At 43.3% G+C, this 27,009-nt stretch overlaps 1 protein-coding gene across 1 annotated transcript in view; it reads right to left on the bottom strand.

Moving 5' to 3' along the window:
• The window catches only part of rhbdl1 (rhomboid, veinlet-like 1 (Drosophila)), a 234,147-nt gene continuing 207,138 nt past the window's right edge, over positions 1–27,009 (bottom strand). The window contains exons 6-8 of the mRNA XM_068056862.1: positions 9,406–9,506; positions 1,383–1,443; positions 1–272 (exon numbers count right to left, since the gene is read on the bottom strand). Of these exons, the coding sequence (XP_067912963.1) occupies positions 1–272; positions 1,383–1,443; positions 9,406–9,506 (434 nt within the window). The remainder of the gene's footprint in view (positions 273–1,382; positions 1,444–9,405; positions 9,507–27,009) is intronic.

The raw sequence follows: 27,009 nt of genomic DNA, 5'->3' as shown, positions 1-27,009 counted from the left end.
CTACGGCGGAGGTGGGATCTGCACACCCAGGAGATCATATGCAAAAATGTTCCAGAAAATTGCAAATACGACAAAGATGGCGTACGAGAAAACCATAACCCACCAGGCACACTGCTGGTGGAGATTCTCCTCGTAGCTGCGCAAAATGATGAGTCCCATACTGATTCCTACCACTGCACCAGCCAGATGTGCCATGAAGCTAGGCTGGGGGCCAGAAGAAGGAAGTGGAGGGGAGAAACGGAGCCATACTGCACGGCCAACCTCAGAGCTCACTGCCAAAGGAAAGAGAACATAAGTTTAAAAATTCAAAACATGAACAAAATAACAAGACAATCTAAACTACAACACTGTCCTTTTACTATCTATTTAAATTTTCCAAACAAAACAAGAATTATATTAATTCGGTCATTCCCATGTGAATCTGAAGAGGTGCGGCATCTTGGAATTTTAAGTAGAGGTTAGTTGAGGTAACTCCTGGTTAGTTGAAGTTCTGTGCACTTTGTCATTCTATGCCTGGATCAGGGTATATGTTCATTTGAAGTTGACTGTATTGTCAAGCTACTGGAAGGGGGAGGAGTTGGGGAGAGTTAGAGGCATCAAGCCCAATGGAAACAGGGTGGTAGCATCCTGAAAATAGTAGGCAAGGGCTTACTACCCTGTTCAGTCAATGGTATGGCCAACCTTCTTTCCCAAGAGTCTACTGCTGGAAGATTGGGCGCCCACCTGAGTCAGGCCATAGGCTCTTTTAATATGTCAACTGAGGTGTGAAATTAGACATAGGATCTCGAGTGCTATTTTAGGACTTAACTATATGGAGCGGGCACTATGCACATGCTACAATTTCTGCTAGTGGTCTAGCCAAAAAGGAACCCAGAAGCTAAGTTTTAGTTTATTCTGATGGAGCCAAGGAGGAGCAGCTCCACAAAAACAAGTTGTCTCCCTCATCCCCATATCTACCTTTCACTGTGCCCAGAAAAGGCAGGCTGCCCCGAGATCCTCATTTACCATCCAAAGCACGCCAGCTCTATGTTAATGTGGGCTGGACCGCAAAATGGACAGGGTCTCCTGTCATCACTATCGAACAGCCAGCCAGTGTGCTCTGCCAGGTGTCTGTCAGAAAACTATGCAGGGGGAAATCGACCCCTGCTAGTGCCAACTGTCTTCCATTTTGTGTTACCCATCAAAAATTAAACAACAATCTAAATAATTGCTTAGCCTAAACAACAAAAGAGTCCTATTCCTGATAATGAGTGAACCTGTGTAGAGGTCTTTTAATAATTTTGATGTCCACTCAGTATTGTGATTATAGGTCTTTGCAATGTTAAGGATATGGAGGTAAATAATTACTGTAGGGGACAAAATCTTAAAAACACGGTACTTACTGCAGACAAGTGCCAAGATCATTCGGAGTAGTTTATAGGGACACCTCATTCCCGACCAATTCTGAAAGATAATAGATAACATGCTGTAGCATAATATACTGTTATTCTCTAGTTATTCTGTAGGTGTCAGCCTGGACTCAGTGGTAAAACACTCACCTTTAAAAGTTCAAGGTTCAAGTCTCAGTCCAGGATTTGAGCACATAATCTAGTACTGAGGTACAGTGTTGTTGGAAGTGCAATCTTTCAGATGAGACATGAAACCATGACATAAAAGATCCCACCATGCTATTAAAAGAACAGTGGAATTTTCCCAATATAGATATAGAATTAATTGGGTGACGTGTGTTTCCAATATAATAAACACCTGGATTGTAATGGGAAATTTGCAATTTGTGTTGCTATCTGAAAACTTTGGCAGATTTTGTGACAAGAATAACGGTGAAACTGTCAACGTTCACTGTCAAAGCAAGGTAAATCAGACAACAGCTTCTGGTCTCTACCCATATGCAGTTAAATGCAGAAGTCCGTAGGTTGCTGTAAGAGATATTCCGCTCCTCCATAGTGTCACAGTCTTGCTTTTTTCCTCCTTGGAAATATTGTGTGTGCCTTTAAGACTGTGAAACGATCAGTGCACCTTTAAGACATAAGGTTCCGGAGACTCAGTCTGCCAGTTGCATTCTGGTTGCCAAGCAACAGCAGCAGGAGAGAGAGGTCACGTGATTCAATGTTGCAGTTTTGACTGTTTAAACTAGCTGGCAGAGACTGGTTTTAAGCAGAGATAATTCTGGGGCAATTTGAACTGAAGGAAAAAGCCGTGTTTCCTCTCTCAAAATTCTACCAAGCAATACTTCCATAAGAAAAAGCTTTTCTTTCCCAATAGACTATTGGTATTTGCTGTGTTCATCACTGAAGTGACAGTTTAATGCTACAACAGCTGAACTCCTATCTTTGAAGGACCTTATTTTCCTCCATCAGACGAATGTGAAGACTTCAATTGACCTTTGACTGTTTCTACACTGGAAGACTCCATTCATCAGGAACATAACTTGTAAAGACTTTATATTTTTATTTTATTCTTAACGGCCAGCTAATTAAAAACCAAACCACTGTTAATTTTGAGTATATGTATGCGAATGTGGGAGTTAGATTTTTAAATAAAAAGTTATAAAGTCTTTAGACATAGCTTTATCTTTGTAGTGTTTAAGATTATAGTTTTTTTAAAATAAATAGTTAATTTGTTGTTGTCTAAAGATACCTGGTTTGGTCCGCTTCTTTTGGGAGATACTATAGTGTTCAGTTTGGTTGCTCTTCTGATTTGGAAAGCTTAAAGAAATATACTGCGACCTGTGGAGCAATGGGACTGAATTAACAGTGCATTGCTCCCACCGCGGTCGTAACAACAGGGTGATGCTGTAACAGTCCTGGCCGATAGAATTGGCACTAAAATGACTGCAATGGCACAACGTTGGGCTACTTATTCACTAGCTCCCCACTAAAGACACCAAAAAAAGTTAGAGCTTGAACATTCAAGAATAAGTGATTTTTTAATGGCACGAAAAGTGTTGATGCTGCCAAACAGCCTCTCTAGCCTTGAAATTTTAATTATACAACTGTGGATTCTCATTCCTTCAGAAGTTTTCTAGCAAAGAACAAAGAACAGTACAGCACAGGAACAGGCCATTCGGCCCTCCAAGCCTGCGCCGATCTTGATGCCTGCCTAAACTAAAACCTTCTGCACTTCCGGGGTCCGTATCCCTCTATTCCCATCCTATTCATGTATTTGTCAAGATGCCTCTTAAACGTCTCTATGGTACCTGCTTCCATCACCTCCCCCGTTGGGTAGCATTGGGGACTTGGATTTTTTTTTCTGTTTGTCCCTTTTATTTCTCTCTCTAAATCCCATTTGTATTCCCCAATTTTTATTTCACTTCCTGTGAATGACTTAAATCTAAGTTATACTCTATGATTTATACTCCTTTGTTTAGAGTCTGTGGCTGGAATTTTATGACCCCCCAATGAGCGGGCTGGTGGCGAGGGGGGGCTGTAAAATTAAGTGGGAGGTAAGGTGAGGACGACATTCCTGATGCCTTCCCAGCCCCGCTGCAATTTTACATGGGGCGATGGTGGTGAAAAACGCCCCGCCCGCTCCAAGCCAATCAAGGCCCTTAAGTGGCCAATTAACTCCCACTCACACCGGTATTTTACCCACAGCGGGCGAATGGCAAAGGCCCCAAGAACACCCCCCAGGTAAAGGCTAGCGGCCTTCTTGCAGGCTGGGGGTGGGAGGGCGTTGGTCCTCCTGATCAGGCATCCTGTGGCCCACAGAGGGCTGCCCCCAAAGCCCCAACTACCACCCCCCCCCCACTTACCTTGCCGGGCCTGGCCGATTGTCCCTGGCGAGGTCCCAAAAACTTACCGATGTTCTGGGGCCGTCCTTCACCTTGCTTGCCGTGTAGTCCCAGCAATGGCCACTCCTCCCAGTGGCACTGCTGGGACTAAGAGCTACCAGCCCACTGATTGGCCGGCAGTTCCATTCGTTGGCACTTCCTGCCTCAAGGAGGTGGAAGTCCCACCCAAGGCCAATTAAGGGCCTGGGGAGTGAAAAATTCTAGCGTGGTTCCCCAAGTCTGTGGGCAGGACCTCCTACCCAACGTAAATTTCCAGCCTCTGTGTCAGTGAGGATTCCTCAATGTGATTGGTTGAAGAGCCATTTCTTGCCCTTCTTACACATGCCACAGATCCCCTGTTGAGGGTGCTGTGCTGGATCAGACACCCAATGACAGCAAGTCTATGCTTAAAAGCCCACAAGAACCTTGTGGGAAGATGTTAGTGAGGCAAATGGTGTACGCCATTTCTTTGCCAATAACCACAAAATCTGGGCCAAAATTGTTACAGCCTTAAACTGTTGAGTAATACCCTATGGTGCCAGCTGTAAATTACACTTACATGTGCCAAAGACTTTCCCTGGACTTTTGCAATGGAACTTGTGGTGATTAGAAATCCCCAAAACAGCGCAGCACCCTCTACAGGAGATCTGAGGTGGTATGAGAGAGCAGGGCAAGCATTGGTGTTTCTCCTTAACCAAACAGATTGAAGAATCCATACTGAGTCAATACAGCGTTTGAACCAGGAAGTGTAACTTGGAATATTTAATTCAGTCTCAAATCTTGTACAGAAAGCAAAATAGAGAGGGAAAGAAACATGGGATAAAGAAAAAGATAAAAGTGATAGAAAGAAAAGATTTTACATAATTGTTTAATTTTTTTAAATCTCCAACAATAACTAAAATCTGAAGGAATGAGACTCCACGCTTGCAAAACCAAATTTTCAGTGTCAGAGGGTTTGTTTGGCAGTAATTAGGACTTATCATGCTGTTAAAAAATCAATTACACTTGAATGGACAAGCCCTAACTTTTTATGGGAAGTTTAGTGGGTATCCATCACCTAAGTGTAGCAACAGCACACTGTTTCATGTATTTCAATGTTGAGTCTCTCACTGATATATACTGATATAGCGAAGTTTCTGGAGGAGCAAGGCCCATCAGGCAGCTACTTCTTGATTTCTGTACTTAACTGCACTTGCAGTTGCCAGAAGTTGCTGTCAGATTTGCATTTTAATAACAGAGAGTTTTGATAGCCTCACCATCATGCCAACCACAAAACCTTGGCCTACATGTTATGTTAGAATGAGTATCCTCATGCATCCAAGCATTTATGGTAACAAGTGATGATAGGCAGTTACTTCCAAGCTTCCAAATCAATTTCACAATGAAACTAGTGCCCCTCCCCCACCGTCCCTCCACCCCAAATATATGTTTTGTTTTTATGCACAGATAGCTGGGTACCACAATTGGTTAGCACTCTATCCTGTCACCTTTGTTTAAGTCAAGCTACACTAATGAGATGAAAGTCTCATTTCCAATCCACTCTATGACTGATCTGGAAGTGCTCTGTGCTGACATGAAGTGGAAGACTGGAACATATTGCATATTTCAAACTGGGATTTCATAACTTGGTGTGCATACATTTGTAGAAAAACTTTATTTACACATACAATAGCATCTATGAAAAAAGGTCTTCAGTGCTACTTATGACAGCACAACATTGAAACATTAAGTAGGATGTTTCCATCCCATTATTATGTTTGTAAAGATCCACAGCATGTAAAAGATTATAACAGGAAGTTACCCGTGGACCATAATACTTGTACGTTCCTTACGGAAACTGATTGACGTACTGATGTAGTGACAATTTGATGCTAACTAGTTTTGCTATTTCAATGAGTAGTTCACTGGATTTAGAGTGTAACAATTCACTAATTAACAAGATGGAGGAATTTGCTAACATTTATCTTACAAGTTTTGAAAATAGATAAACTTGTTATTAAAATTTTTAGATGGAAAATGGTAACTAGTTAAGGAAACTCCAAAAACTTTTGTTTGCTTCGCATTAATTACATTTTCTGCCATTATTTGCACATCTAACAATAAGTTAAAAATTAACACTAAAATAGTGGACAAAAGAATTTCAGAGGCATGTTAAGAATTCGTAACTTCCTGGTCTACATGTTGGCAAATTGCAGAATTGCCTTTTATTGACAGAAACTTTTAATGTCAAGAAACTTGTTGTCAAAACATAAATTCCATTTCAAAAGATTCGAGGATTGATTTTTCATATTTGTCAAGGCAACAAAGGAAAGAGTAAGCTCCATTAAACAAGGCAGTTGAATTTAATTCTTTTGACTACAATGTAACAGTGGAGCTACTTATGGAACTTTTATGGTTGTACCATGTGCCTAAATCCAGGTGCTGTATAGGTTGAGCAGTTGCCTAATTTCATCTCACCAAAGCATTGCAGGCTGTCATTGGCATTTCAAACAAAGTCTAGTTCCAGGCTTAGCCACCAGATGGCATCAACATGCTGGTGTTTGCTGCAACTGCATCTGGTCTGAAACTGTTATGTATCCAACCCAAAGGTGGAGCCAAACAACGGAGTGACCCCCTGCTACCAAGTATTGTGGCTTCACTTACTGCAAATACTATCTCACTTCTTCCTTGCTTTCTGGATAATTAGTTGTGTAATTTCTTGAACAGCTTTAATTTTGTAATTCACTCTTACCAGTTTACTGGGAATCAAGCCCTTTGTTTTAATTTATCGTTCATTAACTCTCTCTTAGCTCCTCCTAAATTTGTGATTTACATTTGCAGTGTCTAAAATCATCTACTTGCAGATTTCGGTCAACTGTTTAACACTGCGAGAAGTCCTTGCAATTGGCCAGTCTTGGATGGCACATTAAACATGATTCAACCTCTAGTGAGTCACTAATTTGACACCACAGGAGCGAACGTTTGAGTTTTAACTGACCCAAAAATTGATACTTTCGCAGTGTGCATTGTGCTGGGACTAACACATGTATCAGTTAGGAGCTATGTGTAATGACACCCGCTTATATAGGAGGTGAATCATTTATACAGCTGCTGTACCTGTCTTAGTTATTTATTTAGAGATACAGCACTGAAACAGGCCCTTCAGCCCACCGAGTCTGTGTCGACCAACAACCACCCATTTATATTAATCCTACATTAATCCCATATTCCCTTCTTAAATGCTGAATACATGGATACCAGTTCCTCTTCCAACAGCACGGGTTTCCTCCATCAGATATCAACTGCTGTCTCTCTGCTGTGCAGTTTACAGCAACTACAGAAGTTAAATACAATCGATGCACTACGAGACAACAAATGAGTGTTACCTTTTACTGGGTTGTTTCTCTACATGTACAGGAATTGGGATGAAGATAAAAAGCAACCAAGCGTTGCCAGGCAACATGAATTATTAGATTTGTTTATATAATATGGGCAGTTTCTCTTACCAACAGTTTCTCTGTCTCCCTGGGCTGACTATTCCAGTAAGGTGTCAGCTCACACACTGTGATATTGAAAATAATAACATTACAGTAATGGGACTACTCAAACATCATTAAAAAGTTTACAAATGTAACATTAATCTAGCACTACTAAATTAAATATTTAAAATACAATTTTTCAAAAAAGTAGGGAAGTAATCACCCACGTAGCTCCCACCCTGCCGTCCCATTGTATTCCTCCTATTTTTCCCCTATGTGTTTCGTTATACTTTTTATTTAAATGGTCAATTTAACTTTTTATTCTTTCCCAATTCAAATATTTTAACATGTTTCCCCCTTTTGTTCTCCTTCTGCCTCCTTGCCCTTACTCTCCATTTTGGGAAATGAATGAATTCTAGCTTTAAAGACCAGTTTGCAGTCAAAGTCCAGATTAACATGGGTGTTGTCAGCAACACTGCAAAACAATAGAGCCAGAGGGATAAACTCAATTATAGAGCTGCAAGGGTTAACTGTACCAGCTTTCATAATCTTTCACTTGTCTAGGCTTGGTGTCACATAGTCAATATGTCTTGATTTAGTAAATAAAATCAAAATACTGCAGATGCTGGAAATCTGAAATGAAAATAAGAAATGCTGGAAATATTCACCAAGTCTGGCAACATCAGTGTATAAAGAAGCAGAGTTAACATTTCAGGTCAGTGACCCTTCATCAGAACGGGAATGGGGAAGTCTCCCCACTCTATTTTTTTTACTGCTTTCCTGCCAGATTTCCTCTGGATCGGGGGGGTGGGGGGGATATTGACTAATAGGAGAAAGAAACATCACCCCAAATCCTGTACATGTGAGTACATCCTAATGGTAAATTAAAAACAAGAAATGCTGGAATCACTCAGCAGGTCTGGCAGCATCTGTGGAAAGAGAAGCAGAGTTAACGTTTCGGGTCAGTGACCCTTCATCGGAACTGACAAATATTAGAAAAGTCACAGGTTATAAGCAAGTGAGGTGGGGTGAGGCAAGAGATAACAAAGGAGATCTAGATTGGACCAGGCCACATAGCTGACCAAAAGGTCACGGAGCAAAGGCAAACAATATGTTAATGGTGTGTTGAAAGACAAAGCATTAGTACAGATTAGGTGTAAATACACTGAATATTGAACAGCAGCAAGTGCAAACATGAAAAAAAACAGTGGGTAAGCAAACTGAACAAACAAAGATGAAATGAAATAAATGCAAAAAAACATTGTAAAAAATGTAAAAAAGAATGTTAAAAAAAAGGAAGAAAAAATAACTAAAAATGAAAGTAAAATGGGGGGCTGTCATGCTCTGAAATTATTGAACTCAATGTTCAGTCCGGCAGGCTGTAGTGTGCCTAATCGGTAAATGAGATGCTGTTCCTCGAGCTTGCGTTGATGTTCACTGGAACGCTGCAGCAATCCCAGGACAGAGATGTGAGCATGAGAGCAGGGGGGAGTGTTGAAATGGCAAGCAACCGGAAGCTCAGGGTCCTGCTTGCAGACTGAGCGGAGATGTTCCGCAAAGCGGTCACCCAGTCTGCGCTTAGTCTCCCCAATGTAGAGGAGACCACACTGTGAGCAGCGAATACAGTATACTACATTGAAAGAAGTACAAGTAAATCGCTACTTCACCTGAAAGGAGTGTTTGGGGCCTGGGATAGTGGGGTAATGGTAAACTAATGGTAAATTACTCAGGTTACTCTCACACCTCTCAGTGGCCAATTACAGCCTGTTACAGCAGGAATATGGAAACTCATTGTTTGCCTGCCCTCCTGGCCAGGAAATAATGTAAAAGAAAAGTGAAAAATATACTCCTGAATTTTGTAACTGAAGAGATTTCTTCACGACTTATTCCACTGGCCGAAACTGCTCTTGACCTGTGGCAATAACACACTGTAAACAATTGCAATGCCATTGTGCAGGCCAGCCTCCTCTGACAACCTGGCAGAGATTGGGAATTCACAGTGGGGTTCTAGAACCTCTGCAAGGCACAACACATGATTCTGGATTAGTACTTTGCCAAAAAAAAAATTGCTGCTGAACAGCATTACCTTTGACCTTTAATGTAGCTCAATATTGCTGTGGTTTATTTGTATTGTTTTGTAAACTGCTACAGGAATAATAACACAAATAAAACTATTACCATGACAACATTGGCCAAGTGTGCAGAACAGAGTGCGTAGACGCCACCAGAGGCTCCAACCAAGGGTGCCCTCATATCAGTGACAGAAACCGTCAAGGAGCCTGTAACACAAAAACAGAATGGTACGTAAGTAATCAGATTCATGAAATTCTCCTGTGTAAATCCAATCAGCCAGGTCAGCATTTCCAATATACCAGGGAACTGCTTATTTGAGAAGAAAGCATCTGTGTTCCACCTACAAATGAAGTTTGTGATCTGTTAAGAGTCAGGACTCAGCTTCAGTATCCTCATCACCTACAGATGTAAACCGGTGACATTTCCAGCTTTTACTGTTCCCTTCTGACTTCTGACTCATCATTTTATTTCTTATGCTACGTGCATTCGTGTATGGAATTCTTTTCTGCCAACTGTTCCCACCTTTGCCCTCATGTCCTACTGGTCTTTTTACACACTTTTTAACTAAGTGGATTTTTCCCTTCCATCCCCTAACTAGTTTACATCTTTTTCCAGTGCCCTATTTACCCTTTCCTCTCTGGTTTAAGTAAGGCCATCTTGTCTGTACTGTCTTCCCTAATGCTACGTCTGGTTTTCTGGTGGCTAGTATTAAACCTACATCTGGTTCCCTGATGGCCAGTGTAGGGTTTGTTGTGGATCCCTGGTGGCTAATGTAGGATTTGTGTTTGGCTTTCTGGTGGCTAGTATAGGTCCCAAAACGAGCTTTCTACTCCGAGCTCCGTCATAGCAAGAGGCTACCAGGAGGGCAGGGGAAACACTACAAGGATGTCCTTAAAGCCTCCCTGAAAAAATGTGACATCTCCACTGATTCATGGGAATCTCTTCCCTAAGACCGCCCAAAATGGAGTAGAAGCATCCGCAACGGTGCCAGCCAGTTCGAACAACGTCGATATGCCCAGGCAGCAACCAAGTGCAAACAGCTGAAGAAGCGTTCGGAAATTCGGGCATCCCATTCACACACCTCACCAAACACCATCTGCCCCACCTGTAGTAGAATGTGCAGATCCAGAATTGGACTACGCAGTCACCTAAGGACCCACAACCCTGGAGTGGAAGAAAGTCATCCTCGTTCCCGAGGGACTGCCTAAGAAGAAGAAGAAGAAGTAGGGTTTGTGTCTGGCTTTCTGGTCTCTAGTGTAGCGTATGTGTCTGGTTTTCTGGTGGTTATTATTGTCTTGGCTATTTTTGGATGTTTGCAGCCAGTTATCATTCTGATTTTGAGAAAACCTCCAATGGCTAATGTTGGGTCTGAGGCTAGTACCCTTGCGTTGATTGTTCTCCAATTTCCTATCAGTCATAAGACAGTAATCAATTCCTTGCTAGGCACTGATCACTTAGTGAAGTAGTTCTTGACTATGTAATATTGTAAAACAAGTGATATCGAGTCAGCAGCACGTTTTACATCTCTTCCAATTTTTATTTCCATTGACTATCGCTTAAAGTCAAGATCTACCTGAGTGACTTCAAACTACCCAAGCTGTGGTTAGTTATCTTTCTTAATCCAATATTTATGGGTCTTCGTATCATTATCAATTCCAACAATTTTATTTTTGAAAGAATGAGTATACCCTTTGAGCAGTTGACTTCTAGTGGGTATGAATCAATACAACAAAACCCTTATATCATGCCTGAACTCAACTGGATGTTTCAGATGTATTGGAAAACTCATGTGGATCTCTATTATTTCTCTCTTTTTTTCTTCATTACATCCCAACAGGATATGCCCCAGTTAATATCCATTAACCATTCACATTACAAGCCTTCAGTGTTTAGCTGAATGTGCTTATTGCAAGTACAGAGGCAAAGAGATCCCATTGCAAAACATCCGCTTAGTAACAGTGGTGCTAATATCCTTGCTGTGTTTATGGATCAATCACAGTTTCTACTAAGATTTGTTAGTCAGCTGGGTTAGAGGTGCAGGACACTCCAGGGCAGTTTCATGATCTAAAAAACGTTAAATTTGACGTAGTGCTCCTGCAAAATATGTCCAATAGTTCCAATCAGTAAGATTGTGGGTGCATTGGTTGCTGATTTCATTAGAACATCTCACAAGTTTTAGGAAAATGTTCATCAACCCTTGCCCCAAGGTTTCTTGTGACAACCAAGTATCACAGAATAAAAAGAAGAATTGTTGTTATAATGTTTCTGGTCTAAACCAATTAATCCCAAAAAGAGGAATACATTTGTGGAGCTTCTATGAATAAAAATGATGCTGCTTTTAGCATGTCCAGAGGCCAGAGTCTTCCTGAGATAAAAAAAATTAATGTGAGGAGAGATGAAGAAATGTGTCAAGAATAAACTATTTCAGTCCCACTGAATTAAAGACCCAATAAAGTAAGTTCTCCATTAGTATGCTCCATACTGGAGAACTCCAGTTGACAAAATTTCCACTGCAATTCCTTATCCCAGAAGGATGTCAAATGGTGATGGGTGTGTCAGAACAGTATCGAGGGAATTATTCCAGGAAATGGCAAACCAGTTAAATAACTAACATCCAAAAGGAGAAAAGACAGATCTTGACTTGGTATGTTAGTGCAAAGCGGGTGATTGCAAATTGGCAGCTGTTTTTACATCTTATGTTCTATTTCCATTGGTTTCGATGTTCATTTTGTATACTAACTAAGTACTCTCAGTGAGGGAGGAGTGGAACTGGATTGCACAGTTTCTCTCACCAATTGATTGGACAGGGGATGAGGAGAGTTCCTCCAATTAAATTCTCAGAAAGCAATCAAAAGGGAATTTCCTTGCAGCTGGTGCTGCTCCACCACCATAACTGCCAGTAGTGCAGCAAATCACATTTATGGCAGTGGAGAGGCACCGGCTGTGATGCAATTCCAACAGCCTATGGTTGAGACTGAAGATAGCCAGTGGCTCGAGTGCCAGGGAGCTGGGTAGAATGATGCAGGGCCACACATTCAGACTACGGCCTATGGAGGCGTGAAGGTGCCACAGATACAAAGTACTTTTCTCCTGGTTTTCCAGCAGTATCATCCAGGAGATCAATCATTAATTCTGGGAGACTCCCAGTTAATCAAGAAGGGTTGGCCACTCTATGATACACCCATTGGGTATAATGATCCTGGGCTACAGATACTAATTTGCCCCAGGTAAACGGATAATGAAGCTGACTGCGATGTTTGGACTGAAATTATTTGCTATCATAGAAAGGTTGCTAAAAGATGATGAGTTTTTTTGAATCAGCAGATTACTAGCATGCAAACGATTACTGTCTTCTATGCCTATATTTTCTGACTTTCTTTTAACTGTGGTAATACCCATTTATTTTAAACAGAGTAACACCAGCATTAAAATAATACCAATCAGAAAACAGAGACTAAATTTTATATATAATATACAGATATATGCACACATTCTTAGAGTCATAGAGTTATACAGCACAGAGACAGGCCCTTCAGCCCATCGTGTCCATGCTGGCCATCAAGCACCTATCTATTCTAATCCCATTTTCCAGCTCTATTCTGTGTATTCTGAAATATCCCCTTAAATGTCTAGGATGTGGGCATCACTGGAAAGGCTGTCATTTGTTGTCCACCCCTCATTTGCCCTGATGGTGGACATACTTCTTGAGTAGTCTGATAGTACAGAGTGATTTGCTAGGCCATTTCACAGGACAGTTAAGAGTCAACTATGTTGATGTGGGACTGGAGTCACATATGAGCTATACTGGGAAAGGACGACATGTTTCAGTCCCTAAAGCACATTATTGAATGAAGTGAGTTTTTAAGGCAATCCAACAGCTTCGTCGCCACTTTTACTGACACCAGCTGTTGATTTCCAGATCTATTTCTTGATGTACCATGGTGAGATATGTGCATTCTCTGGAGTCCAGGCCTCTGGATTACTAGTCAACAGTCCAAGCCAAGGAATTGAAAACTTACACTAGCCGAGTGCTAACCTGAGACAGAACCAGCTTACCTCTGTTGTTGAAAGAGTTAATAAATCAGTCCCAGCTACAGGTCACTAAAGTTCAAAAACTTGATTACATCATTGAATGGAAAATATTCATTGTGAGAAACAGGCAGTTTTAATTTAATGGATCTGTCAGGCAACTGGCGTTCCTCCTGCAGCAGGGTCAAGTCATTAATTGAACGAAAGCAAAAGTTCATTTCCACTTTGCTATGAATGTTGCCTCTGTTGGATTAATACATGGCACAACTCAGGAAATGTCAGAAAACCGTCAACTTTTTGAAGGAAGGAAAACAAAAAATACAAGCATGTGCATATTATTTGTTGGCACAGGTCAGCATCAGGCTTAAGTGCATGGAAACGACTTCAACACTACCCGCCTGTCTGAAACCAGGTGGTGGGCTGTTATAACTATCAGGTTATTTAGCTGCCCTAGAGATGCCAAGAGCTGGCAGTTCCTGATTTTAACCTACTCAACAAAGAAGGCACCCCAAGGTGGCAGGGTCCATGACACATGCATATCAGGTCCCAGTGAAGACATTGGGACCTGACTGCAATTTTAACTCAGTGTTCCCACAATGAAAGTTTAGGCCTTCCTTACAATGGCCTTACCCAATCTTCCCTGATCGCAGGACTCCCACAGGATGGCCCCAACAGCCACTCTCACCGCCTGCCTTGTCTCAGCGAGTGCCCCTTGGGCCACATGATTTTCCACCGCTTCCCATCAACTTCCCAGCCTGAACAGGTGGGAAATGGCTGGCAGTATTTAAGTGTGGCCTGGGAGTTAAAATACCCTGGGCCTAATGTCTGGAGCAGCTGGTGAGCTTCGAACTCCACCAGCTAAAACTGGCCCAGAGTTAAAACTGGGTCCCAAGATAGCAGCTGCAGCTACTGTCTGAGCATCTCACACTCACTCGGCTACCCCAGGCACCCTGACACTGACTGAATTCTCAATGTTAGGGCGGTTTCCATGAAGTGGGTGGTGTAGCTGGGGAGGCCACTAGGTGGGAAGGAAAATTTGGAGAGGAGGCAAGCCACTGGAGAAAATAGCTGGCAGTTGCAGATTCTTCAGGACAGGATTTACTCCCATTTGGAAACAAATGGACTTATTAGCGAGAGGTAGCATGGTTTTGTGAAGGGGAGGTCGTGTCTCACTAACTTGTTCGAGTTTTTTGAGGAAATGACGAAAATGATTGATGAAGGAAGGGCAGTGGATGTTGTCTACATAGACTTCAGTAAAGCCTTTGACAAGATCCTCATGGCAGACTGGTACAAAGGGTAAAGTCACACAGGATCAGAGGTGAGCTGGCAAGATGGATACAGAACTGGCTCAGTCATAGAAGACAGAGGGTAGCAGTGGAAGGGTGTTTTTCTGAATGGAAGGCTGTGACTAGTGGTGTTCCGCAGGGATCAGTGCTGGGACCTTTGCTGCTTGAAGTATATATAAACGATTTGGAGGAAAATGTAGCTGGTCTGATTATTAAGTTTGCGGACGACACAAAGGTTGGTGGAGTTGCGAATAGTGATGAGGACTGTCAGAGGATACAGCAGGATATAGATCGGTTGGAGACTTGGGCGGAGAAATGGCAGATGGAGTTTAATCCGGACAAATGTGAGGTAATGCATTTTGGAAGGTCTAATACAGGTGGGAAGTATACAGTAAATGGCAGAACCCTTATTGACAGGCAGAGAGATCTGGGCGTACAGGTCCACAGATCACTGAAAGCGGCAACGCAGATGGATAAGGTAGTCAAGAAGGCATACGGCATGCTTGCTTTCATCGGTCGGGGCATAGAGTATAAAAATTGGCAAGTCATGCTGCAGCTGTACAGAACCTTAGTTAGGCCACACTTGGAATATTGCGTACAATACTGGTCGCCACACTACCAGAAGGATGTGGAGACTTTGGAGAGGGTACAGAAGAGGTTTACCAGGATGTTGCCTGGTCTGGAGGGTATTAGCTATGAGGAGAGGTTGGATAAACTCGGATTGTTTTCACTGGAACGACGGAGGTGGAGGGGCGACATGATAAAGGTTTACAAAGTTATGAGTGGCATGGACAGAGTGGATAGTCAGAAGCTTTTTCCCAGGGTGGAAGAGTCAGTTACTAGGGGACATAGGTTTAAGGTGAGAGGGGCAAAGTTTAGAGGGGATGTGCGAGACAAGTTTTTTGCACAGAGGGTGGTGAGTGCCTGGAACTTGCTGCCGGGGGAGGTGGTGGAAGCAGGTACGATAGCGACGTTTAAGAGGCATCTTGACAAATACATGAATAGGATGGGAATAGAGGGATACGGACCTCGGAAGTGCAGAAGGTTTTAGTTTAGACAGGCATCATGATCGGCGCAGGCTTGGAGGGCCAAATGGCCTGTTCCTGTGCTGTACTGTTCTTTGTTCTTTGCAGGTGGAGAGTAAGGGCAGTCAAATGCTTTGTGACCAGCTGCTATCAGGAAGCCAGCCTCTCCAAACTTTTGTGGGCCTTGTTTCGTGTCATCCAGCAGTGCTGTTGTATGCCCACTTTATGTAGGAATACAGTATTTTTAAGGCACCAGAAGATGAACCGACAGGAAATTTCATTGAACTGCTTTGTCACACTAGTCTCATCTCCTTCTATGACATCAGCTGCAAACAGGCCACTTTGGCAGAAGATAGATAGAAACCCTCTCTATGCAGCATTAACGGTTTTCTGTCAATGTTATGGTGGCCAATCGGGAGAACACGCTGATGAAATTTTCAGCCAATGGTGCTATGTAGCAAAAGCCATCTGCTCTGTGGACTACCATTGAGTAGCCTACATTATTAATGGCGTTGGCAGAGGAGACCTGAGATACAGAGACAGCAAATGCATTTGGAGCATCTTTCACAAATATTAGCAGTGATGGGATTGAGATAAGGTTCGCAGTCCAAGACTCAACAAAGACCAGTTTGGGTGCACGTGAAAACACACTATGAAATGGCATCAAGAAGGGAGTCAAACCACTTTTATTAATGCAGCAATCTTTATAGCGTGGTTGCTTTTAGTTCCACTGAGACTGTCATATGGATCTGACTCCATTGCTGCAGGTTGATTCCACGAGTTAGCATACGTCTGAAATCAAGGCCCCGATATTGGTGGGAGGAGGGGTTTCTGAACAATAGGAGCGCAATTTTGGACAGAAAACTTTTCCCGCATGTTATGGAGTTTTGACTCCACAACGTATTTATTTTTGCGACAGGGTCCTTGCCTCCAAGTCATTCTGATTGGGAGCTAAGCCTGCCAGTCAGGTGGGGAAGACTTAGGAGGAGGTCCAATCTTTGACCTGGGGGTGTGGGGGTTCCAATCCTGAGGTGGGGTCTAATTTTGGGGGCCAGGGGAAGGGGACTGTCCAATCCCCGATCCCAGGGGAGTCCAAGCCCCAATCGGTTGTTGCCGGGGAGGGGGGGGGGTGGGGCGGGGGGAGGCAGGGTGTGGTGTCCAATCGATGAAAGCAGGTAAGCTTGGGGGGAGCCAGCGGGAGGAAGGAGGTGCTCCCGCTCCGCCTGGCCCACAAGAAATGCTGTAAGGGCACCTATCTTCTCCCCAAAGTGGTCCTCACTTCCCTTGAGCTGTTGGTTTCCCAAGGCCTGTGCCAAACAAAACAGCCCAAGGCAGTGGCAGGATTGGATCTCCAGCCTCATCTACATCTTCAGTTAAACTGCCAGGATCTACTGCACCTCCTCAGGTACCAGATCCATGAGAAAAGTGAATTTTGGGACAAAAGCACCAGTCCTCCGGTAAATTCTAAAAAAGGGTTTGGATCAGACAACAGGGGAGTGAGGGGGTGGTGCTCAGAGGGTGCCGATCGCCAGAACTGCGGAGTCGGGGGAGGAACACTCCCACTCTAAAAAATGGTCCTCACAAATCTAGCATAGGGACCAATGTCTGGATAGATTGGGCAAAGGCCGTTCCACTACTAAACTGGTATGCTTTGCACCCATTTTGTGCCTGACAAACAGGCAAATGCATACCAATTTCTACCCCTTTGTGTTTAACGTATTAAATGTAACATCAAAGCACAGATCTGGGAAATTCTACTGAGGGTTGTTACGACCAGGTGAGAAAGGTGTCTTTTACTGTCTTTACCTGGTCTTATTGTAACAGGGTTTAATTTTAAACACACTGTGTTTTGAGCTTCCTGTTGGTGAATCCTTGTTCACCGCTTTCCAATTATAAGGCAAAGAAATGAGCACAAACAGGCCTTCTTAAGTTTAAAGAAGAAAAGTGAAATTTATTAAAACTTAAACTCTAATTCGGTTAATGCCTATAGATACACGCCGCACCCCACTCTAGCATGCATACGCGCTATGCACACGCAAATAGAGACAGAAAAGAGAAGAAAAAATAAAGTAGAGAGGTTTGAAGCAGTCTCTGAAGGGGGTTTCTTGTTACTGTTTCCGTGTTTCCAGCTCGCCATAGAGTCTTTGATTGTAGACAGCTCTTACTTTTCGTTGGGGCCCAGTATTCTTCTTAAACCATGTTCACGTAGGAGACTTTTCTCTCTGAGTTTATGTGTCTTCAATGGTTTCCAAAGCTGGTGAGAATGAGATGGTAGGAGAGAGGTCTTTTCCAGTCCAGGAGCAAACAGCTTTCTGAGTTTCTTTCTCTCAGCAAGTTCAAAATCAAACAGCCAGTTAGTCATGTGACTAAACTGGCATGACCAGGTCTTTTGTGTATTGGGGAAGCAGGGATTGGGTCCCTTGTTCCAACACCGTCTGCCAGCATGCAAATGTCTTTCCAGTCAGGGGCTTGGCAATTCCTTGTGATAGGCCCTCTTTTCTTCCCAGCCACAATTTTAAGTTTTAATGTTCATGTGGCGAAATAATGTGTGCCTCAGCCTTGGCAGGCAGGGGTCTGCATGACAGGGTTCATATCTTAAATGTTCAGAGGTTCAGTATTCATATCATTGCTAAGGCCATATCATCATTATGCTCCAAGGGACCAGATGTCCACTTATCATTCAACCACCCATCAACATTGTATCTTGTCCTTTGTATGCTATACATTTCAATAGCATTTTATTTGTATTATGTGCATTTTGACAGAATGCTTATGTGCATTTTCACATCACTGATAAAAAAAACTGGTCATACACATGTGAAAATACTTTACACTGTCACATACTGTCACTCAAACATAAATCATGGTGTTAAACTGCCAATAACTTATATTTATATAGCGCCTTTAACATAATAAAACATCCTAAGGCACTTTACAGGAGTATTATAAAACAAAATATGACAGCCAGCCACATAAGGAGATATAAGCAGATTCTACTAATATCCATTACAAGCCCACCGACTCCCACAGCTACCTCAACTACACTTCTTCACACCCTACCTCCTGTAATTCTCCATTCCATTCTCCCAGTTTCTCCATTTCTGACGCATCTGCTCTGATGATGCTACCTTCCATGACAGTGCTTCTGATATGTCTTCCTTTTTCCTCAACCGAGGATTCCCCCCCACTGTGATTCACAGGGCCCTCAACCATGTCCGCCCCATTTCCCACACCTCTACCCTCACCCCTTCCCCTCCCTCCCAGAACCGCGACAGGGTTTCCCCTTGTCCTAACTTTCCACCCCATCAGCCTCCATATCCAAAGGATCATCCTCCGCCATTTCCACCACCTCCAGCGGGATGCCACTACCAAACGCATCTTCCCCTCCCTTCCCGTTAGCATTCCAAAGGGATCATTCCCTCTGCGACACTCTGGTCCACTCCTCCATTCCCCCACCACCTCGTCCCCTTCCCACGGCACCTTCCCCTGCAATCGCAGGAGGTGTAATATCTGCCCATTTACCTCCTCTCTCCTCACTATCCCAGGCCCCAAACACCCCTTTCAGTGAAGCAGCGATTTGCATGTACTTCTTTCAATGTAGTATACTGTATTCGCTGCTCACAATGTGGTCTCCTCCACACTGGGGAGACCAAATGCAGACTGGGTGACCGCTTTGCGGAACACCTCTGCTCAGTCCGAAAGTATGACCCCGAGCTTCCGGTTGCTTGCCATTTCCACACTCCCCCTGCTCTCATGCTCACATCTCTGTCCTGGGATTACTGCAGTGTTCCAGTGAACATCAACGCAAGCTCGAGGAACAGCATCTCATTTACCGATTAGGCACACTACAGTCTGGTGGACTGAACATGGAGTTCAATAATTTCAGAGCATGACGGGCCCCCCAATTTACTTTTATTTTTAGTTATTTTTTCTTTTTTATATTTTTTTGTGTTTATTTTATTTCATCTTAGTTTGTTCAGTTTGCCTACCCACTTTTTTCATGTTTGTACCTGTGGCTGTTCAGTTTTCAGTCTGTTAACACGCTATCTGTACTAATGCTTTGTCTTTCAACACACCGTTAAAATACTGTTTGCCTTTGCTCCATGACCTTCTGGTCGGTTATTCTCTGTGACCTTGTCCTATCTACACCTTCTCCTTTGTTACCTCTTGCCCCACCCCTGCTTTACTTGCTTATAACCTTTCACATTTCTAACTAGTTTTGAAGAAGTGTCACTGACCTGAAAAGTTAACTCTGCTTCTCTCTCCACAGATGCTCCCAGACCTGCTGAGTTAAATGTGGACCAGGAGGGGAAGTTGGGTGGTCAGCAGTTTTGTGGGAATAGGAGCAAGGGAGCAGGAGGTGGTTCTCACAGACAGGATGAGCTCAGAGAAGGCATGCGGACAGATCGGAGAGAAATGAGAGAAAGATGTGAGTTCAGGGCAAGGGTTGGGGGGGAGCACTAGAGGAAGTTTGGCCAGGTGGCCTAGCGGAATTAACATTTTAGAATCGGCTAGCTTTCAGTGCACTGATATCACAAGACCAAAGCACGTGAAACCTGATGCCTACAACAACCACAAACCTAAATGATCACACCTCCTAACAACAGGTCGGTACAATTTTACAATTCAATACTTTAAAACATATAGCCACTATTTTTGTTCAGATAGTAAAGATAATGGTGGTGAAAAAATAACACATTCCAACACCCATGAATGATCTATCTTTGATATTCAGGAATTAAGCTGTGAGCACTATATTTAATCCATTTGAATGGTATTTCTAAATTATTGTAATCGTGCTGTTTCACTGTTCTCTGCATTGTGTTGCGGAATCTATGTAATTTGATCATTTATAAACCTACATTTCTGTAGTGAGAGCAGTCTCATGAACCTCAATGAAATTAAACCCCTTTGCAGACATGGAATGATTTAAATGCCTGGTGGAGTGCTGGGTAATGTAAGAGAGGGGTTTGAATATAAATTTCTCTTGTCTGTTCTTAGGCTATTCAATCAATTTCTGTCCATTATTGATGATTTACAGTAATTTTACAGAGAACATCCACATATTATGTTGCATCACTCTTCCTTAGTCAGACAATTACAGAAGAGCTAGTTTTAGGCTAGTTTAGAGACACAAATCAATATGGCAGGCTACAGTCATGGTACTGCATATCTATACTATTCACTACTGCATTAATCCTGAGAACAGCAATTGATCTAGTAGAGGATTCAACAATATTCAATCATGAATTCGATACATCAGGATCAAAACCAGAATGTTGCTTACTTCTTTGCTTCTTTCTGGTAGACTAAGAGGGGAATTTTGCACTGTCCAGTGGGGCGGACTTGGTGGCGTGCAGGATGATATAATTAGGCGGGAGGTGATTTTTCGGATTCCAGACGGTGGGAAATGTTAGAGAAGTGAAGTTGACGGCGGGTTTGTGGTGTTCCGGGGTTCTCCCAGAGCGGTGGCAGATTGCAGCTTTGTATTCATTTAAATAACGTGAAAAAACTCTTTACTCTACGCATAGTTACAATTCAGGCCAGATTAAATGACCAGCAAGCGATATTCCCGTGCCACCCAGTTCACGATTGTTTCACTGTGGCGTGCAGCAATTGGATTTGTACAGTTGAGTCTCAGGTTTGTACTCTTCTCTCTTTAACTCATCCGCTAAACTAATGCCAGCATTGGAATGGATGTTTGCCTCCAGGCTGAGCACCCGCAAGGATGAATCCTTTCAGGGGATGGCAGCGAAGGCATGGGGGCTACATGGAGGACCAGGGGAGGGTAATTGGGAAGGGTGGGGCTGATCAGGTGCATGGAGGAGCAGGGGAGGGTGGAGTGTCCAGGTTGTTGAATGGTTGCTGTGGATGCTGAAGATGCATGTTGTTGGCTGCAGGGGTGGTGGGTGGATTAGATCTGTACTGTGTGAAGATATTTGGTAAAGGCTTAACGGGAGGGATGAATGCTGTCAACATCGGGAAGCTGTAGGGCAAATTGAGGGTACGGCACAGTGGCGCAGTGGTTAGCACCGCAGCCTCACAGCTCCAGTGACCCGGGTTCGATTCCGGGTACTGCCTGTGTGGAGTTTGCATGTTCTCCCTGTGTCTGCGTGGGTTTTCTCCGGGTGCTCCGGTTTCCTCCCACAAGCCAAAAGACTTGCAGGTTGATAGGTAAATTGGCCATTATAAATTGTCACTAGTATAGGTAGGTGGTAGGGAAATATAGGGACAGGTGGGGATGTTTGGTAGGAATATGGGATTAGTGTAGGATTAGTATAAATGGGTGGTTGATGTTCGGCACAAACTCGGTGGGCCGAAGGGCCTGTGTCAGTGCTGTATCTCTAATCTAATCTAATCTAAAAAAATGGGGGCAAATGGCTTCTGTAAGGGTTTCGAGGAGATCAAGACTAATGGGTGGGAAATCAATAACTTCATATGGATGGGAACAGGACTCGGCAACAATGGTCAGTTCAATGTGAGGAGGTTCAAGGGTAAGAGTCAGCATGTCAATAATATGTGAGTAGGAACAGGGGATAGATGGCATGAATACATTGATGATTACACTATGCACGGTAATGGGTTGGTGGGGGAGACTCAATGGGAATGGAGGGAAAGGTAACAGTAACACTGGACGGATCAAGGGTGATGGGTTCAAGCTGGGAGGTTGCAGGAGGAGGTTGGAAGGTGGGGAGACTTGCCCTGAATTACACATGCACCATTTTCTCCAACAAGGACAGCAAGGAGAGTGGGAGGAGACAGTGGATGTGTCTTCTACCTGGATGCAATTTGAAGGCAGATACAAGGGAGCTGCTCATTGCCTCAATGTTTCAGTTCACTGGCAACAGAGGGCTGAATTGCCATGCTCTGCTTATTTATTGCTCAGAAAAGCTGTAGCAACATGGGTCTCATACATCCAATTTGTTTAGTACCATGGGAAGAAGAGCAAAGGGAGAAACTAAGGAGGACTCTTTCCCCTCAACTCATGATGCCAGAGTGCCAGCAATAGGCAGAACAGGAAGGTGAGGATGCTCCGAATGATAACATCCAGGAACTGGCACGTCATCGCATCCTTAGAACAAGGTCAAATTACCTACAAATGTCAGATGCAATGCCAGAGATGCCCAAGGATGTCACGTGAAATGGTCACAGAAATTTGTAGGGTCCTGCAGCATGACCTGCAGCTGCTCGGCTTCAGTGGGAATCCTATGCCAGTCGCCCTCAAGGTGACTGCTGCACTCAATTGTTTTGCTAGCAGCTCCTTCCAGGGAGCCACAGGCAACATATGTGACATCTCACAGTCTGCGACGCACAGGTGCATCAAAGAGGTGACCAATTCCCTTTTTCAACTGTCAATGATTTAATCTACTTATCGTGAGGCGAGGACAACAGGCAGCAAGGTCTGCAGCGTTTGGCGCCATCGCTGGGTTCCCTGGAGCGCAAGGAGTGAGCGACTGTACTCATGTCGCCATTAGAGATCCCTGGAATCAGCCTGCTGCATTTGTCAATTGCAAAGGCTTCCACTTTTAAACGTGCAACTGGTTTGCGACCACAGGAGAAGAATCATGTATGTTTCTGCACATTTCCCAGGGAACTGTCATGACTCATACATTTTGAAGAACTCCCAGCTGCCAGAAGTTTGAGAAACCAGCCGAAGCGGATCCTGGATGACAAGGGTTACCCACTTTGTACATGGTTGATGACACCAGTGCATCATCCCCAAAGCGCTGCTGAAGAGAGGTATAGTGCTGCACACAAATCCACCACAGACATCTCTGAACACACCATTAGCATGTTGAAAATGCGATTCTGTTGCCTTGACCAGTCTGGAGAGGCTCTTCAGTATGCGCCAGAGGGTGTTGCGAATAATCGTTGTCTGCTGTACCTTGCACAACCTTGCAATTAGACGCGGAAACACTCTGCAGGCAGAGGAACACCAGTCCTCCTCAGATGAAGACGACTATAAAGAGGGTGAGGAGGAGGACAACAATGCCATCATCAATATGAGGGCCATGGAGAGACATGCAAGGGACATCAGGGAGAACCTAATTTATGCTTGTTTCAGTCAACAATAAGCCACATCATCAACTAACGGTGGGATGAGAAACATAACCATTCTCCACAGAAATTCACTTTTGCACGAGGTCTTATTCATCACAACAATCTCAATGAAACGTTGCTGCACTTTCATGTGATTGGCATTTGAAATCATCTTTGGGCTATGATGAATGCGATTACATAACACTGCAAGCAGCGTTAAATTATGACCATAGAAAACAAAAGTAAGGCATGACAGTATTGGAAAAAGTTAATAATCAATAGGAAAACAGCCATCATTGAAGACTGCAGGCTCAAATTCCAATGAGAAATGGACACTGGTCATTTTCTGAGATGGTTTGCAAACATCACTCATTCCGCAGTGGCTTTCGTACGACACATCCAAGCACATAAACAATGCCAATCTTCATTTTGGATCAAAATCATTTAATGAATGGCACCAGGCTGCTCACGCATTCCACTGCATTCCTTGTCTACCCTCTGCCTTAAAGACACAGAGCCATGGAAGAAAACAATGGACCTGCTTCGCCAAGACCACTTACCCTCGCTTATCTGAGCAAATCATTGATGCATTTGTGACATTGCGCCCAAGTTCTGTGTGTCACCCCACAGTTCGAGACCTCTTCTGCTACCTCCATCCGGGCCGCCTTGGAGAGGCCGAAGGGTCTTCACACACCATCTGCAGGGAAGAAGACCTCCCGCCTTTCCCTGATGGCCTGGAGGGGAACCTGCAGGGAGACATCACTGAACCATGGGGCTGTCTCTGCTTACTAGCTGATATGTGACTCACTTTTGCTGCAGGGGAAATGAATGATGTGAAGTTGGTGGTGATGATTTAAGTAAAAGCTTCAATTTAGGTTAATCTGAAGATACTTACCTGAAAGAACAGCTGCTGATCCTTGAGTCTGCAAGCACAAAATGTTTCATATCTGTGGCGATCATGGTGCTTGGGGAAGTGATGGAGGGTTCCACCAATGAAAGGCCACCCCGCCGCATGATCCCACGTATCCCCCATGCCAGTCGCCACATGGCTTATTTACATACAAAATCTCGCGTGAAACAGGAATTGCAGTGGAAGTGGAAGTTACGCCAACTTCCGGTTCCACTGTCAGGAACACCACAGCCCTCATAAAATTCCACTCTAAGTATTATTTTTGTGCAGTAGTTTGTAGGCTCCGAGTTGTCCAGACAACTTTTGGACTTTAAAGAAAGAAAGCCTTGCATTTATAGAACACCTTTCATGGCCTCAGCGTGTCCTAAGGTGCTTTACAATCAACAAAGTAAGTTTCAAGTGTGTGTTTTACTGTTTAAGCAGCAATGATTACGACTCACTTGTTGACATGTTTCTCCCTGCACAGCATAAACTCCAGTGATACTTAACTTTCCAGATCACACCAGATAGCAAAAATATATAAATAAAATGTAAAGAAAAAAGTAAAAGCTGGTATAAGGAGTAATTTTGAAACAGGCCAATTAATAAACATAGAGACTAAACATAATTTTAAAGAAAACACTGCATTAAAATCAGTGCCATTAATTTTTCAATTTTTCCAGGGATGGGGAAATTTTAGTTACAAGGTTAGGTGGGAAAAGCTGGGGTTGTTCTCCTTAGAGCAAAGGAGATTGAGGGGAGATTTAACAGAGTGTACAAAATTATGGCAGGCTTAGATAAGTTAGACATGGAAAAACTGTTCCCATTAACTGATGGCACAAAGATTAGTGGACACAGATTGACAGTTTTGGGCAAGGGATGCAGGGGGAATGTGAGGAAGAACTTTTTTACACAGAGGGAGATAGTGACCTGGACCTTGCAGCCCACAAGGGTGGTGGAAGTGCAGACAATCAATGGGTTCACAGGAAATTGGATGGGCACTTGAAGGAAATAGACTTACAGAGCTACAGGGATTGAGAAGGGGAGTGGGACTGACTGGATAGCTTCGTGGAGAGCCGGCATGGCCTCGATGGGCCACATGGCCTCCTTCTGTGTCGTAAATGACTCTATGACCTGTAAATGAAGATGATGAATAACGCCATCACATCACTAGCACTTTATAGGTCAAATTCCATTACTGTGCATAGTGCCTACTCTAACTGGTGGAGACTTATCACAATCGGTCCTACCTAGGACATGTAAATTCCATTAATAACAACAACTTACATTTACCACCACCACCAACCCCCCCCCATGCCCCCATCCAAACTCTGTTCCAAATCATCTACTTAATTTCACCATTCCTCAGAATTAACCAGCATATCTAATCCCTCCTCAGTATCACCCAGGTTCGCTTTGTAATCTGCCCTCAGAGTTACCCAGCTCCTCTAATCCCTCAGGATTATTCATAATTTCTTGTTCTCTACAGTTTCACAAAGGATTTGTGAGGTTCACCCTCTCCTCCCCACCCCCAAATACTCTTTTGTAGTTTCATCACAATTCAGCATTATCTATGTTTTCTTTCTCTCTACTATATCTTGTAGTGATCTAGATTTGCACATGGAGATTCAGAAGGCCAAGACAAATAACAATGTAAACTGTCACATAGCTAATATTCTGGGCTTGTACTGTACTAGTACAAAAATACCAGACAAAGGCATCATTTGCAGCAGAGGATGACAGGTACTGAACATGTTCTTTGGAATACTAATATGTGTAACTCTAGGAGACCCCACTATACCGTGACTTTAGTAATACACACGGGTGAGATAACAAGTACCACTATTTTCAATTACAAAGACAGGCCAGTTTCATTAAGTTGACCGCTAGCAGGAAGTATTCGGAGATAATGTGGCAGGTTTATGTTAAGGCCTGTTTACAATAGAGCTTTGACATCCTTAAGTTATGTCACGCTTTTCCTATGAATTTGTTTAACTTTACATCCAAAGCAATTCCTCAGCCCGGAGATTGAGATGATTGCAATTAATTTCCCTTTGCATCAGATATAACATCTGCTGCAGCACAAACCTATTCTTCACAGTCAACACATTCAGGAGAGCTTTCAAAGAAGATAGTTCCCCCTTAGTATAGTAACACAGCCACATTGCAGCTATTTTAAACTGCATTTGTTAACTCCAATCAAACCTGTGCTGAGGTGGCTTCAGTTTCATGTCATGCAATGTATTGTTGCATCATCTGTAGAAACTACAATCAACCCATCAACAGTTATGGATCAGCCAAAGCAAATCATAACTATGAAGTCACCTCACAATGAAATGGAGGATGGAAGAGAATAGCTGCCAAAACACCATCGTATTAACAACAACCACCCATGCATGGCAAATATCATCCACACATGAAGGGATCCTCAGCCTTTGCA

This window comes from Heterodontus francisci, chromosome 24 (assembly GCF_036365525.1).
Source record: "Heterodontus francisci isolate sHetFra1 chromosome 24, sHetFra1.hap1, whole genome shotgun sequence".
NCBI lineage: Eukaryota > Metazoa > Chordata > Chondrichthyes > Heterodontiformes > Heterodontidae > Heterodontus > Heterodontus francisci.
The sequence above is the reverse complement of the archived record's forward strand: the minus strand, read 5'-3'. Positions and strand labels throughout refer to the sequence as shown.